At 39.1% G+C, this 21,852-nt stretch overlaps 1 protein-coding gene across 1 annotated transcript in view; it reads left to right on the forward strand.

The window, feature by feature from the left end:
- Nucleotides 1-63: 63 nt before the first annotated feature.
- Nucleotides 64-21,852, forward strand: part of LOC131830135 (contactin-associated protein-like 3) — a 56,641-nt gene continuing 34,852 nt past the window's right edge. Inside the window, exons 1-4 of the mRNA XM_059172512.1 lie at nt 64-79; nt 1,807-1,936; nt 2,568-2,576; nt 13,003-13,130. Of these exons, the coding sequence (XP_059028495.1) occupies nt 64-79; nt 1,807-1,936; nt 2,568-2,576; nt 13,003-13,130 (283 nt within the window). The remainder of the gene's footprint in view (nt 80-1,806; nt 1,937-2,567; nt 2,577-13,002; nt 13,131-21,852) is intronic.

The following is a 21,852-nucleotide window of genomic DNA, read 5'->3' on the forward strand; positions in this document are numbered from 1 at the left end:
ACGAATGCCCTTTTACTGATCCAGGATTCTGTCCAGATACCACGATACATTTATTTAATCATTATGTCTGCTCCAACCTGTAAGTTATTTTGGTCTTTCCTTGTCTTTCATGGCATTCACATGATTGAAGAATAGTGGTCAGGTATTGTGAAAAGTGCCTCTGAATTTACGCTTGCCCAATGTTGTCTCCTTATTGGACAGGTATATATTTTTAGGAAGAATACCCTTGGAAGGATGTGCTCTACCTATGTATCAGGTGACACATGATATCAACATGATTCGTCATACTAACCTTTAGTACTTGGTTAAGGTGGTATCAGCGGGGTTTCTGCACTATATATTTAGGATTTTTCCATATCCAGTCTACACTTAAGAGTGGATTGGCTAAGTCCAGTGCACACCCAGGGACAGAGGAAATTCACTTAGCCCCTTTTCGAATTTATGGTCATATTTTAAAACCACCAGGAGTGTTAGTAAATTTGAGGAGAAACTCTGAGGCTACCCAGGTATCCTGTTTATATTTATAGTTTTGGCCACTAATTTTCGCTTTCATTGTTGGGTCTTGCCTGCAACCACTTTTACTGTGGTGTTCTAAAAGGAGATTTTTCTGTTTTACTTATATGTTTATCGGGATTCTTCTGTAAAGGAAAGATTTTCATTTTCCTCATTTATTTATTCCATCATTTGTTTATGTCAGTACCGGCTCATGGATAATCTAATTCATTCCCCGTGGTCATTAATCAACCCTGCCTTTTTCACCCAACCCTTTGGTCTATGTTTTACAATTTTACCCTTTTCAGAATGTCAACGGCATTATATAATATTTATCTCCTGAGTTTGGCTTATTTCACTTAGCAAAATTCATTTAAGACTCATTTGTGTTAAAAAAAAAAAAGACTCATTCATGTTCTTGGTCCTTTTCTCAGATCAGCTCCTTTCTCTCCACTCTTTTCATTTCACCCATGCTATTATTATGTACCCTATGTCACAACACTAGAAGATAAACGATCTGAACGTTTGAATCTTAACCGTGTAGTAGCTCTGTGTATGGGATTTCTAGATGTCTTCAAAGCCTCTAATAGAGACCGTATAATTGTATCCAAGTTAGGTTTGTAACAGTTGTCAGCAGTCTTGATTTGAATTTATAGAAGGTCTGACCTGAGAGTCTATGGAATAACAAATACATTGGAACTCTGGGCCTGGGTGACAATTCCAGCTAAAATGAATTTGCCCCTCAGGTGTCTTTCTCATCTACGTTAGAAAAGCACATCTTGGGAAGTAAGAAGGAGGAGTCTCTAAGTATATGTTAGTTGGAGAGAATCCTACAACTATTTGAGGTTTTTTATTTTTTCTTTTTCTTTCTCTCTCTCTCTCTCTCTCTCTCTTTTGTTTTTAAGTAGGCTCACTGCAGGGCTGAGCTCATGACCCTGAGATCAAGACCTGAGCTGAGATCGAGTCGTTTGCTTAACCAACCAAACCACCCAGGCACCTCTTGAGTGAGTTTTGAGCAGAGTGTAGTTCGGAGAGAGGAGCAGATCCTAGGTTTTCACAGGCGTGTTCACAACAAGTGAGAATTGAGAATATTGCCCCATTCAGAAGCTCCCAGGCTGCCTAATGGAGAGAAGCCTGGACCAGGGCAGCTGGGCTGGAAGGAGTGAAGGATGGTTAGATGACCTGGGAAATAGAACTGTGCTGGAGGCATTCCAGGGATTTGTGGGAAAGGGCCTTAAAACTAGATGTGAGTCAGTTTTGTCTCACCAATCCCAGTTCAACCCTTACTCTTTGTTTTGTGCTCCCTCTTCCCAGATTCTGAGCTCTGCTCACACAATGAATCTGGCATTGAAAGCTGTGCTGTTGAGTTCTTTACAAGACAGCAGTACAAGGAGAGTTACTTATTTTTCTTCTTGAAGGTTGAGAAGAAATTGGTGCTGAAAATGTAAGTGAATTTCCCTGTCTTTGTGTTGGGGCAGAACCCAGAGGAAACGTTGAGTTTTCCTACCCCAGTCCTGTACTGACCACATCACCACTGGTTTAAGAAAAGATAGCCATTTGAGAAACTGCAATGCTTTAGAAAAACAAAACGTACACTCACTTGAAAGTGCCTCCATCCTTTTTTTCTTAGCTTTGGCTGCCTTCTCTAACTTGAGTAAACAAGGAAATACAGATGTAACAACTTTTGTTGTACAAACTTTGCTGAAGGTTTCTCATTTTTAAAATTTCTTTGAAACAGAACATAGGGGTACAGACATTGTTTAAAAATGTCCTAGACGATAGTTCCATTCACCCAGTGAAAAATTGCACACTCAAGCTCTGCATGGCCAAATCACAGTCAGATGTAGTTGTGTGGGTGGTTTACATATGTCCTTTCCTGCCCCTTCTGCAAGGTGAAAAGGGTATTCTCCCACAGAGGGGCATTTCACCCAGGTGATGTTTGCAGCTTTTTAAGAAGGCAGGTCCGGGAACTGCAGGCAGTCTGTACCTTTAATGACTTCATTCCTCTTTCTCCATCCCAGCTCTGCCTTCAGAGATTTCTGCATTTTTCCAAGGAAGACCAGCAAAATATGAAGAAGTCCTGTGTGAGTTATTGAAGTCATTTTCTGCTTTGTTTTATAATGGAACTTATGAGGATTATGACTCGTGTTTAAAATAGAAAAGTAGAAATAGATAAAATGAACCTGAGGGAACCAGCATGACACAGTGTTTCTCAGACTTTAGTGTGCATCAGCTCAAAACTGGGAGGTGTTTTAAACCATAGAATGGGGCCGGAGAGTTTTGGTTTTGAACAAGGTTGCAGGTGATGTTGAGGTGTGTAGACCAGTAGCATTGGATTAGTAGATCAATAGGGCAAAGTGGCACACACACACACACACACACACACACACATCATATAAAGTCACGTGGTTATCAAATTTGCAAATATTTCAGACTTTTGACCATGACTCCCCCACACTCCCTCCCCATCCCCCATTCCCCCCCCCAAAAAAAAAACATGCATAGAGCATCCCTATTCCTTTCGGAGCCTAAAGACTTTCTGGGATCAAGAGCTGAATAAAAAACTTCTGTTTCTCTTTATATAAATGATGAACAACCTTCTTGTGGCAAACCACAAAATAAATGACTATAATTATTCTTCAGTGGAAGCAAAAGACAGATTACCAAGCAGAACCCAGTTAATGAGGTTTTTTAGGAGAAGGTATTACTAAAGCCCATATAGAGAGCTTTCCCCCGGTCTTGGTTTGTTTTTGTTTTCCCTTTACAAAACCTCGAATTTTTATAGAATAAGTTGAACGCATGTCCTTAAAATAACTCCAAAATTCTCAGACCCTGGAAACCACTAATCTACTTTCTGTCAGTATGGACTTGGATCTTCTGGATCTATTGTAGGAGTATAGTCATACAAAATGTATATTTTATGTGTGTCTTCCTTCACCTTGTGTAATGTTTTTAAACTTCATCATATTGGAGCATGTTACAGACTTCATTGTTTTTCTTTTCTGGCTTTATTAAGGTATATTTGACAGAACTATAAGGTATGTAGTGAACATTGTGATGATTTTGATATTCGTATACATTGTGAGAGGATTCCTCCCATCTAATCTAACACATCCCTCACCTCACATATTTCTTTCTTTCTTTGTTTTGGGTTTTTGTTTTTGTTTTTTTGGTGAGAGTATTTAAGCTCTGGAGTCAACAGATTTTAATTGTGATATCAGCTGTAGTCACCGTGTTATACATGAGATCCTCAGACCTTCATTTTATAGCTAAGTGTGCCTTTTTACCAAGACTTCATTTCTATCATTGAAGAATATTCCATTGTGTAGAAGGACCCGACTTGTGTTCATCCACTTACTGGTTAACAGACATCTGGCTTATTTCTGCTTTACCGCTGTTGGGTAGTGCCGCTCTGAACATTCATGTGCAAATTTTGATAGAATACATGTCTTTGGTTCTTCTGGGTATTTACTGAAAAGTGAAAATGCTGGATCATGCATTAGTTTTAAATTACCGCCGAACCGCCTGTTTTTCATAATGTGCACAATTTTATATTTCCACCAGCAATGCATGAGGGTTAGTTTCCCCTCTTTATTGACAGCACTTGTTGTCATATTATAGCCAACATAGTGGGTAGGAAGTAGCATGTCATTGTGGTTTTGATTTGCTTTTCCCTAATGTCTAATGAGTACCTTTTCAAGCGCTTGTTGGATATTTGTGTATCTGCTTTGCAGACATGTCCATTCAAATCCTTGGCCTGTTTTTAATTGGATTTATTAAAGAGTATTTTGGGTAATAGATTTTTATCACATATGTGGTTTTCAAATATTTCTTCCTATTCTGTGAGTTGTCTCTTCATTCTCTTGAAAGTATATCCTTTGATTCACAAAAGGATCTCTTTTCCTTTGTTGTGTTTGCCTTTGAGGTCATATCTAAGAATCTGTTGTCATTCTAAGATCATGAAGATTCACTCGTGTATTTTTCCTAAGAGTGTTATTGTTTCTAGCTCTCACATTTAGGTCTTTGATCTATTTAGAGTTAATTTTTGTATATGATATGAGGAAGGGGTCCATTTTTATGCATTTGCATGTGGATATTCAGTTCCAATACCATTTGTTGAAGAGACTCTTTTTTTCTCCCATTGAATGATCTTGGCACCCTTGTTGAGCGTCAGTTGACCATAGGTGTATGGGTTTGTTTCTGGACTCCCACTTCTGTTCATTTGTGGAGATGATAATATTCATATGTGGATATTATCATGCTGGTTCCTTGTGTTTGATACTGTAGCTTTATAGCAAGTTTGAAGTCAGGAATGTAAGTTCTCCAGTTTGTTCTACTGAACAAATTCTTCTTGACAAACTTGTCAGGATTGTTTTGGCTGCCTTTTTTTTTTTTTTTAAAGATTTATTTATTTATTTGAGAAAGAGCGAGAGCGAGAGAGAGCACACACAAGCAGGAGGGGCAGGGAAAAGAAGAATTTCTAGCAGATCTCTTGCTGACCCCGACATGGGGCTTGATCTGACGACCCCGAAATCGTGACCTGAGCTGAAATCGAGTGCTGGATGCTTAACTAACTGAGCCACGCAGGTGGCCCTGTGTTTAGAATTTAATATTGTGTTTAAGATCTATCCAAATTGGTTACTTCATTCCTTTTAATATTCTGTTATGACAGCATACATTTTAGTTGTCTGTTTCTTATGTCATTTCTGTTTATCATTATTATGAATAATTGTGCAGTGACCATCTTTTACATTTTCTCTCCCTGTAGAAGAACAAGCATTTCAAGTATTCTGTAGTGTACACGCATGATACATATTGTTGGGTCAGAGAGACTAAGCATTTCCAGTGTCACTTTATGCTCCCAAATTGGTCTAAGTGACCATACGACTCCCACCAGCTGTTAGGTGACAGAACAGCTTTCTTTGTCTCCTTGTTCACAGTTGATACCGTTATTTCAAAATTATGGCCAGTCTGATGAAAGATGAAAACCCTATTGTTTTGATTTGTATTTCTCTGATTTTGGATAGGATTGGGCCTTTCACTTTTCTTCTGTGAAATGTTGATTTATATGTTTTGTATATTTTTACATACCTTTCCATTAATTTTGTTCTGTATTTCTTACTGATTGATAAATATCCTTTATGAGTATTATATAGTAATCTTTGTTCTATTCATTGTAAATATGTTCTCCAGAGTTTGTCTTATTTTTTCACTTTGTGGCATCATTGGTAATATGAAAGTTTTACATGTTGATGTGGTCAGATTTGTGAATCTTTTTTCAATGGTTTTCTTTTGTTTTTTGGTGTTTTGTTTTGTTTGTTTTAGTTCTCTTATCCTTCAGTGTATTCCCATTGTGGCACATAGTCACATTCCTGTGTCTTAAGCTTAGCAGGTATTTCCTCTCTGAGGTATACCATCAAATTGAGACACAATTTGATTGATTTCTTTCATTTGCTCTTTGTTTTTAGGGTTTTCATTTTGATTATTGTTTTTGTATAAGTATTAAAAATATTACATCTTTCAATGGCATTTTAGGCTCTCGAACAGCATTTGGATGCAGTGTACAAATTACTCTGGTTTTCGTTCATTCCTTTTTTTAAAATGACAGTTCTCTCAGTGTTGTGTCCAAATAAATGATGTCATTGGAGTCCTCAAGAGAAATGTATAGATATCATGCCTGAATGAGTTAGGGACGACTTGCTCGTTTTCTAATAAAAGTAAAACATACAGTGAGAACGTACGTCTAGATGTGGAAATATGTCTTAAATCTTTGGCAATCCTCTTAGAAAGGACCCTGTTGTGGAGTTAACCTCTGCTCATCTGTGTTTTAGACAGAGGGGAGTAAAGGACTGTGCTGGGGAGGCAGGCAGTGGGGGGCAGATTAGGCGTCACCTTTCTCATACTTGTCTTTCAGATGGAACCCCAGTGAGCTGGTGTGTTGGAAGAACCAATGAGACACACACTTACTGGGGAGGTTCTCTGCCTGGTGCTCAAAAATGTGCTTGTGGATTACAGGGGAACTGCCTTGATTCTCAGTATCACTGCAACTGCGATGCTGCCCAGAATGAATGGTGATTTCCATATAATTTCCCTGTGCAAACTGTAATTCTGTGTTGCTTAAACTGTGTAAGTTAGGCAGACATTGGACAAGACAGTTGTATAAAGAGAACAGATTAAAGTATTCCCCAGCCAGTTCAAGGTGTAAGCTTTGATGTGTACAGTGTAATTAATCTGAGGACTGAGGCATTAAGGTAGCTATTTCTGCTTACCTGTGAGTAACTAATCATGTCCACTTAATTTTTTTCCTAATAAGACAAGATATGAATACCAGATTAATGTTTCCCATTCACTGAAAGTACCATTATCAGAGTTCCTAGGGTTAAGTTTAACCCGATAGATAGGACGACGGCCCCGTGGCCAGCCCCAGCATGCTTGCTCACCTCCCTTGCTGTCAGCTGCATTTTTAAATGGCCTCATAGGGAAAATCAAACAGGGTCTAGGGTGCATAAAAGGGGGTTATGAGACACAAACCTCTCCCTGTCACTGGAGGTCTCAGAAGGCTTCCAAACCCAGAGGGAAGTTGGAAAGGGAGCGATCTTCCAGCTAACCCCCCAGGTAGCAAGAAATAACTCCCTGAAAACACACATCCATAGACCTGCCCTCACACAGATCCGGAATCCTTGGATTAAGTTAGTGTGTCCACATGTCAGTGGTTCATCGTAGAAGTACGTGACATTCTTGCTAGAGGCCCGTCCTCCCCAAGGATTCCCACAGATAAAAATGCCACCAAACATGAGCTCACAATCAGGGCTACACAGCCCCAGGGGACAGAAGTGGGAGGCAGAAGAAACAATGGAGTAAACAGATGCCTAAAAATCCCAGATCACAGATAACTTAAGAACATCAGATAAAATAAATGCGTGAGCTGTTGGAAAAATAAGGCCTGGGATTGACTGATAAAGCAACCAGATACTATCGACAAAGGTGATCACGATTTACAAAAGAACCGAATGAACGTTTAGAAATGAAAATATTCTCATTGAAATTTAAGACTTGTCAGATCAGATAGATACTAGACACACGGGATCAGGACACTGGTGAAACGGAAAATGCATGTAGATAAGTGGCAGGGACTCTAGCCTAGAGAGACCGGCATGGGAGGAAGGAAACCTGGGACAGGGAGGGGAGAGCTGCGGTCAGAGTCAAGTTTTAACAGAGGAGACTGGCGATAATGAAGGGCTAAAATAGCTAAGAATTGGCCAGACTTGAGAAAATACTAGGACACCAGGCAGGGTAAATAAGAGTAAATCCACCTGTAGAAGCATCATGCTAAAATCAAGGAAGATGAAAGAGAATGTGAAAGGGAGTGGAGGTGACCAGAAGGTGTCAAAGCAAGGACTGTCGGAGCTAGGCAAAACCCCCTCTGTGGATCCAGCAAAGCCTGCGGGCGCTGGCACTTCCCTCGCTGTGCCTCAGTAAGTACAGTACTGTCTGATTCCAAGTGTGTCCCTAGCCAAAATACAGGGACACCCAGACAAACAGACACAGAAGAAATACACCACCAGCCAATTCCAAAAGACAGTTTAAAGAAGAGTTTTTGTTTTTTTAAATTTTTTAATTTCTTTTTTTAAGACTTTACTTATTTATTTGACAGAGCTCACAAGTAGGCAGAGAGGCAGGCAGAGAAAGAGGAGGAAGCAGGCTCCCCGATGAGCAGAGAGCCCGACATGGGGCTCGATCCCAGGACCCTGGGATCATGACCTGAGCTGAAGGCAGAGGCTTTAACCCACTGAGCCACCCAGGCTCACCCAAGAATGGTTTTTAGAATGAAAGTGGGTGATCTGGTAAGGAGAGTCTCAGACCCTAGAAGAAATACTGAGGAAAGAAATGTGTAAACTCAGAGGTTAACAGAAACATAAGAGGCAAATACAAGACACTAGTCATGTGTCAGGCATGTACCATACTGAAACAGGAGGGAGTGGTCCTGTCCAGGACTACAGCCAGGGTTAGAAATAAGAATATGATTGAATTTAAAAACTTGTTTTGTAGAAGTTTGTCAGCATTAAATGGCTCATAGTGCATGCATTAGGATTTCAAGTGTAAGCACTGAAGAATAGAAACAGTGTAATATTCAAATCCAAAGAGGGAAGGAAGGAAAAACAGGATTTTAAGAACAGTTAATTCAAAAGAAGGTAGGAAATAAAATTTAAAAAGGATGAAGAAACAACAAGCAACAAAATGACATAAGAATATTATGGGAGTGCCTGGGTGGCTCAGTGGGTTAAACCTCAGTCTTTGGCTCAGGTCATGATCTCAGGGTCCTGGGTTCGAGCCCCGCACCAGGCTCTCTGCTCAGCGGGGAGCCTACTTAGTAGGCCCCACCCTCTGCCTGCCTCTCTGCCTACTTGTGATCTCTTTCCTTCTGTCAAATAAATAAATGGAATCTTAAAAAAAAGAATATTATGAGTAATTAGACACAATAAATGTGACAAAACAGCCATTTAAGTGCAGATAGGTCATTTTGAATTTAAAACAAGTATATCTTGTTTGTACATCTAGAAATGTTGAACGCAAAATCTTAAAACAACTTATGAAACAAATGTGCACAGAAGTAATTTAAGTTTAAAAGTCTTTTTTATGTTTTTAAAGATTTTTACTTATTTGACAGGGAGGAAGGGTGCCTGTGCCCATAAGTGGCGGAAGGGCAGAGGGAGAGGCAGTCTCCCTGCTTAGTGGGGAGCCCAATGAATTGGGGCTCACCAAAGGACCATGAGATCATGCATGACCTGAGCCAAAGTCTGATGTTAAACCAATTGAGCCACCCAGGCACCTCAAAATTTTGAAGTCTTAATATAGAATGATTAGCATTACCATATAATGATGCTTTTTAATTTCACCAAAACCCCCTAGTAATCCTAAAGTTGTATGTTTCTAACATACATGACTCAAAATGTATATAGAAAATAATTGCCTGAATTGAAAGAAGGAATATACAAATCAACCATTGTAAGGAGAGGTTTAGACATCCATCTGTTGGCAACTGGTAAATCATGCAGATGACAATTATAAAGGATATGGAATATTTTTATATGGAATCAATGGATTGATTTCGTAGGCCCTGAAAATTACAGAGTATATAATTTTCTCAAGCACACATGGCACATTTTTGCAAACTGATTTTCCTAATGTTTCATAAAGCAAAACCCCAAAGATTTTACAGATGTTGTTATGGTATGGACAAGTTCTCTGATTACAGGACACTGAGGTTAGGAATGATTAACAGAGGGACAAAAATATAGGTGGCATTTCAAAGCCACAAATGATTAGAATCAAGGAAATGAAGACATTATTCATAGAAAATATAGTTGCCTACCAGGAAATCCCGAGGATAGACACAAATATTATTGAAATTAATGAGAATTCAGTAGGGCTTCCCACTGAATCTTAGAATAACTGAATTCCTACAAAGAGCTTATTACCGTAAGAAAATATCATGAAAACCACTTGAAAAATCAGCATGAAGACTGTAGATCTTGCAATAAAGATAACAGAAATATGCAGAACTTTTATGTTTTATTATGAGATTATAAGAAGGTATATCTAAATGCAAATATCACATGACGGCCATGAGTGGGAAAAACTTCATTTTCTTGATTCCATTTCATTCCAATGCCAGTTATTTGCTGAGTGTTTGGGACGGTGAGACGCTGGAAAGATGCACGTGGGAAAGCAGTGGTCCATGGCAGTCCTGAAGGTGGAAGCAAGGACAGGAGACTGGCCCCCCAGGACTTGGAGTGTGAGGGGACCGCAGGCTCCGGACGGAGGGCGTTTCCTACGGGATGAACGAAGGGAACAGCACAGCCCGAGAGCGAGCCCGGGAGCTTTCAAAACAGGGAGCTCCGGGCGGCGATGGTTCCCTGGTCCCCAGGCTCGCTTTCTCCAGAACAATTAGGAAACGGGAAAGCTGACTCGGTGTTCCCTGAAGCCTTTCCCAGAACTCAGGAGTCGCGGTGGCTGTGCTGCACCTGCGAAAAGGTGTTGTGCGAAACAGCCCGCGCAAGCAGCGTCTAGAGCGCCGGGAACGGAAGACCAAGAGGAAGCGGCCTTGGAAGTCCCGTCACTGAGTGCTCGGAACCTACCATGAGAGCTGCCGGGCCTAGAGAGCAACACTCTGGCCTTCGGGGAAAAGAGAGAAACATGGAGAGGCAAGGAAAATCCTGAGATGTAACGAAGTTCGGCGATTTCGAATGAGTCTGGTGACCCTGGCAATGAATCTCGTCCTACGTGAAGCGTGGGCATTTGGGAATGACCTGTGCTGAGAAAGAATTCTCAGTTCTGAGCTGTTTAAAATTTCCTCAGGCTCAGAAAGTTACTTTGCAAACAACAGAATTAAAAAAGAATGTATTATGATTATCTGCCTTAACACACACAATTACCCATTATGATTTTCCTTAGGTTTTTTTGCAGGGCTCTTTGTGCTTTGTCATTGCTAAAAACAATTAAAGTGTAGCTTTTCACTGCATTATAAATGTAGCTTTTAAATGGCTCTTTAAAATTCAGGGTTACTCCGGGCGCCTGGGTGGCTCAGTGGGTTGGGCCACTGCCTTCGGCTCGGGTCATGATCTCAGTGTCCTGGGATCGAGCCCCGCATCGGGCTCTTTGCTCAGCGGGAGCCTGCTTCTCTCTCTCTCTCTGCCTGACTCTCCGCCTACTTGTGATTTCTCTCTCTGTCAAATAAATAAATAAAATCTATAAAAATAAATAAATAAAATAAAATTCAGGGTTACTCAATGAATAACTAATGCCCTTACATTTTCCCTCTAGATGTTCTACGAAAATAACAATGACAGGAATGAAAATGCTTATTTGTAACATTTCCTGATACTTAACACCAGGAATTAATTTTTCTGTGTTAGCCCCACATTTATAAGAAGTATTTATTCAGACTGACTCCCCCCACCATTCATGCCACCTTCTGGCTTGTGACCGACCACCTGTCCCATTCCCAACAAAACCAGGAGTTCTGTGTTTGGGAGGACCTGCCTGTGTGCTTCCAAGCACAGAAATTGCAGGGCCTTACAGATAAAGCCCTGGGGTTTTGTTCCATCTGATTTTTGGAAACCATCTGATTCCAAAAAAAATGTTTCTGAACTTTCAGGATATTTAGTTCAAATTTTTGATATCTTGCCAATATGCACCGGCAGTCACCTTGTCAATTTTTAAAGCAAAATAAAAATGCTAATAATTTCAAACTTCCTACCTTGAAAGGATATTTTTGATGCCTCAACAGAATTGGAATGATTAATTATCAAGTGATGCAGGGTCTTTTTGAAGCAAAGCTATTAGCCTGAACCATTGGAACCATGCTGATTGTTTTGACTTGCAAAAACATCAGTTTCAGTTGCTTCCATTTGTATACATCAGAGCAAGTGAGGGCTTTATAATTGTTAGAAACTGAAACTTCCTAGGTTCTACACAGATGCAGGGCACCTGAAGGATACATTAGACACACTGTTATTTGTTCTAAATCCAAAGTACGTACATAATTGAAGCAGGACGTAAAAACATGAGCAGCTCACAAGGTGCAGAAGAATCTTCTTTCTTTGCCCAGAACCGTGGTTGGTGGCACAGCTTGATTCCTACTCAGGACCTCTGGCTCTAGTCTGGTTTTTGTTACATTGGAACTATAGATATTCAGTCCTAAATATTCACTTATGTGATTGTATTATATTACAAGTATATTTTTGTCATTATATGTAATATCCACTAGATTCCTTGGTGACGATGATGGTGGTTCTTATGCCCATGCCCCCAACATGCAGGACCTGGCAAGGGGTCACTCTGCACCAAATGTTAGCTGAATGAATGGATATAGACAGTCACGACGAGCTCTTCCCCTGCATTACCCCAATTATTAATTTTAAGAGCATATTGTATCATACCTTCAGTTTGGTTTAATCAACCTTTTCTTTCTTTCTTTCTTTCTTTCTTTCTTTCTTTCTTTCTTTCTTTCTTTTTAATGGATGGCATCAATACATAAGGAAAGGCTTAGTAACCACAATAGGAGTTTTGGAAAATTGAGTTAAAAAAGAAAAATCTGGGAATTGAAAACCTAAATCTTTTCAGTTGGGTGGTTTGGTTTTTGTTTTGTTTTGTTTTGTTTTTAACAAAGCCAAGTAAGTTTTGCATTTAAACCTCACAAGGCGGGCAAATGGGAAAGGGCCTCGAGCTGCTTCATTGCAGGGAAATATAATCTCATGCTCGCACTGACGATTATGATTTCAGCCCTGCCCGTTTTCCTCTGTGGTCACGCAGAGGAACAAGGATCTTGGATCCTCAAACCTTATTGAGTACGTTACTATGTCAGAGTTCAGATGAGTCCTTTGATTTCCTTATTGTTATGTATTTACAAATTTAGCTTACCATGTCTTACGCTGCAGTAAGAGAATATTTGCTCCTTCTCTGGATGTCATTCAGAATAACACTAAGGTGGTCGTTTTTGTTTTATAGGACCAGCGACACAGTAGTTCTTTCCCATAAGGAGCACCTGCCAGTCACTCAGGTTGCGTTGAGAGACACAGGCCGACCACATTCAGAAGCGGCTTATGCGCTGGGGCCTCTGCTCTGCTCCGGGGACAGTAAGTAGTGGCAAGAGGAACTGCCTTGACCCCTGGAAATGCATGTCAGTGTTTTAGGAGACATGTAGCTGCCTGAGTCCGTAAGAACACTGTCTTTGCTAATACTCTGCATCTCATTAGGAATGTGTTAACTTACAAAAGAAGTGTGTATTGGCATTCTGCTTGAGAAAAAAAGGAGGTATATTGTATTACCTTCGGAGTGTGTGTCCTCTGTGTAGTATTTGAGTTGGACTATTGCTGTGAATGTTGGTGGGATGATCTGAAACACTGATCACCGTCAGCAAAATCTAGTCATTTGATAATTAATTAATTGGAGTAAGTATTGGATGAGTGCTGAGATGCCTAAAACTGGTAAGATACTGAGAAACGGGGTGACGGAAGCCATCATTTTTCTGTTTGTTGTCACCCTCTGACAGTTTGCGAACCTCAGTGGTCCTAACTATCCTCACCCCTCCCACTACATGTGGATTTCTTACCCACAACATTCTGGGTTTTCCCTCCTTCCTCCCCATGCCAGTGACATTCTATTGTGGTGCCCCCAGCCTGTGTGCTCAGCCCTCTGTCTCTCTGTTCTCCAGTGGTGAGCTGTTCCCAATAGGCTCATGGCTTTAAATCCCACATTGAGGTCAATGATTCTGTCATCGCTATACCCCAGGCTGTCTCCCTGCACTCCCACCTCTGCCACCCAGCTGCTTAGGCTCAACAGGCATTTCAAAACAGTTTGTCCAAAAGAAGGAAAAAAAAAAAAGTTTTTCCACGAGAACCTTCCCCAACTCAGGACATGGCAACTCCATGCTTCCTTTCGCTTAGACGGAAAATGTAACAGCCACTCATAACTTCTTTCCTCTCTTAACACACATTGAACTCATCCACAAATACAAATCATATCACTTTGAATTTCAAAACTGTCTCCAGCAACCCCCACCAAGTGGCTTGACTGGCCTACTTGCAACTGCTTCTTCCCACTTAGCGGAGACGCCACAGAATGGCCAGAGGGAAAAGTCAGGGCACGTCAGTTCTCTGGCCCAGACTCTCCAGTGACACTCGTATCAGAGCAGAGGCCAAAATTCAACATCTACCAAGGCTGCGGTGGCCATCCCTTCCCAGGGTCACATAGAAGGAGAAATCCTGGCATTTCTGAGATTTGCCATTCAGAAAATGGAAGTTTCCTACTTCAGATGACAAAAATATTGAGAGGTGGATAGTCACAGTGTAAAGAACATATGAACATGCCTTGATGGAAGATAGTATGAAGAATTGTTCTTCCCACTCATGACCTTAGACAGCAGACCACACTCTGTGTCCGGATAGGACGAACTAAGCACGCCAACCTCACTTCTCCCACGAGTCCCCCTATGAAACCTGGGCAGCACGCCTGAAACAGTTATCTCAGGGCTCTAGCAAGCCAGGAGAGTCAAGGAGGAGAAACCAGAAGGCATCATTTACTTTTCCCTCCAGTATCTGTTGGTCAACCCAGACGTGGGCACTGGGTCATGGACAGAAGTTCCAGGAGAAGCCCTTGAGCCCTAGCTAGAGACTGGAACAGAAAGTTCCTAACTTTCAGGGAAGGCAGGAATCCCATTTCCCTCTTTTTCTATCTAGTCAGACCCATAACGATAACAGCAGAAGCTGCCCAGGGAACGCACAAGAGCCAGGACTTCAGAAGGGGACTTTTGCCCTGCATAGGGCAGCTGTGGCTCAGAGATGATGGAAAGACTCCTCTTATTTTTATTTTCTTCCTCCACTCACCCATCGCTTCGCAATGGACCAGGTACAGTTGCATAGGAGAGCATTACAGAGCAGTCTCAGTAGAGCCTGTTTTCCAGTTCTGTGACTGACAAGGGAGACCAGGGGACCAGAAAGTACCTAGAAGAGCAGAGGGAGGCAGCCATTCAGGAAAGCATACTACATGTTGTTTATGAAGTCCTGGGCTCATCTCAGAGCGACACATGCATGGATCCGGTCCTAACTGTAGACCCAAGACCTAGGCTGGCCACTGGGTCATGCACAAGTGAGGCAGAGCTGAGTCATGCTGCAAAGGCTTTGGAAACTGGACTGCCATTAGAGACAGCCCACCCTCTCCAACACACATTGCCTGTCTTGCTAATTTTGGCCATTCTAACTGGTGTAAGGTGGTATCTCAATGTGGTTTTAATTTGAATCTCCCTAATGGCTAGTGATGATGAACATTTTTTCATGTGTTTGATAGCCATTTGTATGTCTTCATTGGAGAAGTGTCTGTTCATATCTTCTGCCCATTTTTTATATGACTATCAGTTTTGCGTGTGTTGAGTTTGAGAAGTTCTTTCTAGATCCTAGATATCGACCTTTTGTCTGTACTGTCATTTGCAAATATTTTCTCCCATTCCGTGGGTTGCCTCTTTGTTTTCTTGACTGTTTCCTTTTCTGTAGAGAAGCTTTTGATCTTGATGAAGTCCCAAAAGTTCATTTTTGCTTTTGTTTCCTTTGTCTTTGGAGACATATCTTGAAAGAAGTTGCTGTGGCTGATATCAAAGAGGTTACTGCCTATGTTCTCCTCTAGGGTTCTGATGGATTCCTGTCTCACATTGAGGTCTTTTATCCATTTCAGTTTATCTTTGTGTATGGTGTAAGAGCATGGTCTAGTTTTATTCTTCTACATATAGCTGTCCAGTTTTCCCAGCACCATTCATTGAAGAGACTGTCTTTTTTCCACTGTATATTTTTTCCTGTTTTGTCGAAGAGTATTTGCCCATAGAGTTGAAGGTCCATATCTGGACTCTCTAATCTGTTTCACTGGTCTATGTGTCTGTTTTTATTCCAGTACCATGCTGTCTTGGTGATCACAGCTTTGTAGTAAAGCTTGAAATCAAGTAACGTGATGCCGCCAGTTTTATTTTTGTTTTTCAACATTTCCTTAGTGATTCGGGGTCTCTTCTGATTCCATACAAATTTTGGGATTATTTGCTCCAGCTCTTTGAAAAATGCAGGTGGAATTTTGATCAGAATGGCATTAAAAGTATAGATTTCTCTAGGCAGTATAGACATTTTAACAATGTTTATTCTTCTGATCCAAGAGCATGGAATGGTCTTCCATTTTTTTGTGTCCTCTTCAGTTTTTTTCATGAGTGTTCTGTAGTTCCTCAAGTGCAGATCCTTTACCTCTTTGGTGAGTTTTATTCCCAGGTATCTTATGGTTCTTGGTGCTATAGTAAATGGAAACGATTCTCTAATTTCCCTTTCTGTATTTTCATTGTTAGTGTATAAGAAAGGCACTGATTTCTGTACATTGACTTTGTATCCTGCCACGTTGCTGAATTGCTGTATGAGGTCTAGTAGTTTGGGAGTGGAGTCTTTTGGGTTTTCCATATAAAGAATTATGTCATCTGCAAAGAGGGAGAGTTTGACTTCTTCATTGCCAATTTGAATACTTTTTTTTCTCTTTGTTGTCTGATTGCTGTTGCTAGGACTTCTAATACTATGTTGAACAAGAGTGGTGAGAATGGGCATCCTTGTCATGTTCCTGATCTCAACAGGAAGGCTGCGAGTTTTTCCCATTGAGGATGATGATGATATTTGCTGTGGGTCTTTCATAGATATATTTTATGAAGTTCAGGAATGTTCCCTCCATCCCTGTACTTTGAAGTGTTTTAATCAGGAACAGATGCTGGATTTTGTCAAATGCTTTTTCTGCTTCAGTTGAGAGGACCATGTGGTTCTTCTCTCTTCTCTTATTGATTTGTTCTATCACATTGATTGATTTGCGAATGTTGAGCCATCTTTGTAACTCAGGGATGACTCCCACCTGGTCATGGTGGATAATCTTTTTAATATGCTGTTGGATCCTGTTTGCTAGGATCTTGTTAAGAATCTTAGCATCCATATTCATCAGGGATATTGGTCTGAAATTCTCCTTTTTGGTCGGTTCTTTGCCTGGTTTGGGATCAGGGTAATGCTGGCTTCATAAAAAGAGTCTGGAAGTCTTCCTTCTGCTTCAATTTTTGAAACAGCTTCAGGAGAATAGGTGTTATTTTTTTCTTTGAAAGTTTGGTAGAATTCCCCAGGGAATCTGTCAGGTCCTGGGCTTTTGTTTATTTGGAGGTTTTTGATCACTGCTTTAATCGTGTTACTAGATATCAGTCTATTCAGGTTGTGGCCAAACTCTGGAAAGAACCAAGATGCCCTTCAATGGACAAATGGATAACGAAGATGTGCTCCATATACACTATGGAGTATTATGCCTCCATCAGAAAGGATGAATACCTTGGGGTTATGGACATTGGGGAGGGTATGTGCTATAGTGAGTGAGTGCTGTTAAGTGTGTAAACATGGCGATTCATAGACCTGTACCCCTGAGGATAAAAATATATTATATGTTTATAAAAAATTAAAAAAATTTAAAAAATCATAAAAAAGAAAGAAATAAAGGATGAATACCTAACTTTTGTAGCAATATGAAGGGGACTGGAAGAGATTATGCTGAGTGAAATAAGTCAAACAGAGAGAGCCAATTATCATAGGGTTTCACTTATTTGTGGAACATAACAAATAACATGGAGGACATGGGGAGATGGAGAGGAGAAGGGAGTTGAGGGAAATTGGAAGGGGAGGTGAACCATGAGAGACTATGGACTCTGAAAAACAACCTGAGGGTTTTGAAGGGGAAGGGGGTGGGAGATGGGGGTACCAGGTGGTGGGTATTATAGAGGGCACGTATTGCATGGAGCACTGGGTGTGGTGCAAAAACAATGAATACTGTTATGCTGAAAAGAAATTTTTAAAAATTTTTAAAAAAACATTAAAAAAAAAGAAAATGGCTGAGCCTCTAGAAAATAAATACACTTTAAAAAATACCCTCTCACTTGAAAAACTTAGATGTTAAAAAAATGAACTGAAAGTAGAAATACATGAGTCCTTTTGAAACCTAAAGGCGTATGGCAATTTTCTAAAAATAATTTTAATTTTAGTCATATGATACTTAAGAAAAATAATCCTCCAATTGAATACAAAACTACTTTGAGAACCTTGATCCTTTTATATTTGTCCTGAGAGCATAGACTATAGTGTATTAGAAGTTGAGAAAGCTTTTGAACATATAATGTAACTTTTACAGTGTGTTCTAAATTGATACAAATTCCATGAAAAGATAATATATTAATACAACACATTTATTATACACTTGTAAAGTAAAGCCATGCCTACATTTATATAATATGATTCAGACCTCACATGAAGCCATGCAAAAGCCTTTTGGAATGTTGTGACATTGTAAAAAGGACTGAGTCTCCTCTTGAAATGAGAAAACAGGTGTCCTGACTTCCATTGGTCTGACATTTAACAAGGAAACCAAAAAATATATACCATGCTTGAGTGACCTTGAGCTCAACAGGCATTCTTAGTGGAGTCTAAGCAGGAACACAAGTGAAGATGAACAGGAATGATCCAAAATTCTTGAAGATATAGATTGGTATAGCTTTGTTGCTATACTACCTCCAAGCTGTTTTCTCAGACATCTTTGCAGATGAGTCTCCAGATCAGGCACACATGAAGTGACAGGGTGTGGAGTTTCTCAGGATTTACTCCAATCAATACATTTCATGCTCTTATCTAAGGTGCTCAAATATGATTGCATACTCTTATTATTTACAATAACTCTGAGATCTGTCCAGACATGGAAAATCATGAAAAATCCTCAACTTTTAAATATAGCATGTTTGTTACTTCTGCAGTTTGTTGGTTTGTTCATTCATTGCCAATTCTCTGCCATACCTATGAATATATTTAGCATTTATTCTATTTTTATTTATATATATTTTATTTACCCTCTAGTCTAAAAGCTATTTGTTGTGAAAATAAACAACACTTTGTCTTACAAAAAGATAAATAAAATAAAATTTGTATATATGCATATGCATATATATATGAAATCAACATGCTCCACAACATTTAAACAAAGCCCAGAATTTATTAATATAATATTTAAAATATATAGGAAGTCATCCAAAATTACTTAGCACAAAGAATGAGAAAAGTCTAAGCTGGCTTAGGAAAATATAATCAACAGATACTAATGCAATTGTGACACAGTGGTTAGAACGAACTGATAAAGAGTTTAAAAGAGCTATTACACAAGAACTCTAACAAGTGATCATAAACACTTTTGTAAGAAATAGAAAAAGAACATTCACCAAAGAAATAGGATATCCAAAGAGCTAAATGAAAACTTTAGAACTGAAAAATACGAAACTGAAATAAAAGATGTCCTGGGTGGGCCAAATAGTGGATCTGAGATGAGACAGTCAGTGGCCTTAATGATAGGAATGACTTATCTGATCAAAAGAAAGAAAAAAATCTAAAAATGAACAGGGCCTCAGGGAACTCTGAGTCAACAACAAAAGATCTAACATTCATGTAATTGAGCATCCAGAAGCAGACAGAATAGTGTGGTGCTGAAAAAAAAAAAAATGGAAAGAAAAAAGGCTGAAAATTGTCCAAGTTTGGCAAAAAACAGACTTGAGAAGCTGGATGAACTTGAAACATAAACTCAAATTCACCTCCAGACATATCAATATTAAACTGCTGAAAACAAAGGCAATGAAGAATGTTTGAAATCAACCAGAGAGAAGAGTGATGCATCATCTGTAGGTGAACTCCTACTCATATGTCCATGACTTTCTCAGTAGAAATATGGAAGCCATGAAGGAAGTGGCAAAACATTTCTCAAGGGCTAAAAGTAAAGAACTGTTGGTCTGGAATTCCATATTCAGCAAAAATCTCCTTCAGGGATGAAGATAAAGAAATTCTCAGATGAAGGAAAGCTAAAAGCATTCCTTACCAGAAGATACTTTAAAAGACTTTCTAAAGGAAGACTCAGACAGAAGTGAAATGCTATCAGAAGGAAATTTGGGATCTCAGGGGTATAAAATCAGCTTGAGAAATGGTAAATATTGGGGTACATATAATAGACTATTCTCCTGTTGAGTTATTTTAAATATACCTTTGGTTGAAAGCAAAAAATACAACATTATTTCATAGAGCTCTTAATTTGTACAGATGGAATACATTTGGCAGCAATAAATGAAGAGCACTTGGTAAACTGACAGAATTGTTGGCGAGGTTTTGACATATGAGTCCAAGTGGTTAAAATGCAGATTCTGAGCAGACTCTGAAAAGTTAAGTGTATATATTGTCATTCCTAAAATAACTAACCAAGGAACTGCTAGAGACAAAAATAGAATACTAAAAAATGTTTAACTCCAAAGGAGACAGAAAAGAACAACAAAGCCTAAGAAACAGGAAAAAAATAATAAAATGGTAAAACTAAATTGAACTTGTCAACATTTATATTTAATATAAATGGTCCAAACAAACCCGTTAAAGGACAGATGGGTATGACTCAACTATGTACTTTGTACAAGAAACTCACTCCAAATATAATGATATCATACGTTTAAAAAGAGCGGCAGGGAAAGATATACTACACAAGCACTAACTGAAAGAAAGCTGGACATTCTGTATTAAATTTTTGCTTGAAAGCATAGAAAGTTAATAGATACAAAAAGCAATTAAGAAGACATGAGAATCTTAAATGTGTACACTGATAACTGACCTTCAAAATACATAAAGCAACAACTGATAAGATGGAAAGGGGAAGTAGGTAAAATCACAATTATAATTAGAGAATCAAATACTCCTCTCTCATTAATCTTTGGAACTAAAACAGGGGAAACAAGCAAAGTGTACATAAAACCTAATGTCACTACAAAGCAATAGAATTTAATTGACATTTATGTAACACCCTACCAACAGTAAAATACACATTCTTTTAAATTGCACATGGATACATCATATTCTATCTCACAAAACAAACTTGAGCACATATCAAATAAATCACACAAAAATACATTCCCTGACATAAATGAATTAAACTAGAAACAAAGAACAAAGAGAGTGAGAAAGTCTCCAAACACTTAGAAATTAAACACCATACTACTAAATATTAAATATAATATTAAATATTAAACACCAAACTACTAAATATTAAATGAGTCAAGGATGTCTCAACATTATAAAACATATTGATCTGAATGAAAAGGAAAATACAATATATCAAAAATGGTGGGAGGCAGTTATGTCAGTGCTGGGAGAGATAGTAATAGCATTAAATGCTTGTATTGTGAAAGAAAAAGATCTCAACTGAATGATTTAAGCTTTTACCATAATAAATTAGAAAAAAAGAAAAAATAATTCAAAATAGCAGAAGGAAGGAAATAATAAAGATAAAAAGAGAAATTAATTAAAGGCAGAGATCTATAAAAACAAAATATTTGTAAAAGAACAATAAAATAGATAAATCTCTAGCAAAATTGTTGAGAGAGAGAGAGAGAAGAGAAATATTACCAATATGAGTAGTGAAAGCTGGAGTATCACTATAGACCCTACAGACATCAATAGGATAATAATGGCATACCACAAACAACTATACACATATCAGTTCTCCAATGTAGATAAAACAGACTAATTCCTTGAGAACCACTAACTACTAAAACTCACTCAAGATAAATTGAACTAGTAGAGACCCAGAAGTATTGACAGAATTGAATTCAGTCAGAGATGACTTCACTGGTGAGTTCCACCAAAGAGGAAATAATACTGTGTTTGCACAATCTCTTTCAGCAAATAGCAGAGGAAATTCTTTCCAACAGTTTATGAGGGCCCTACATTGCCCCAATACCCAAACTAG

The sequence above is a fragment of the Mustela lutreola genome, chromosome 4 (genome assembly GCF_030435805.1).
Source record: "Mustela lutreola isolate mMusLut2 chromosome 4, mMusLut2.pri, whole genome shotgun sequence".
Lineage (NCBI taxonomy): Eukaryota > Metazoa > Chordata > Mammalia > Carnivora > Mustelidae > Mustela > Mustela lutreola.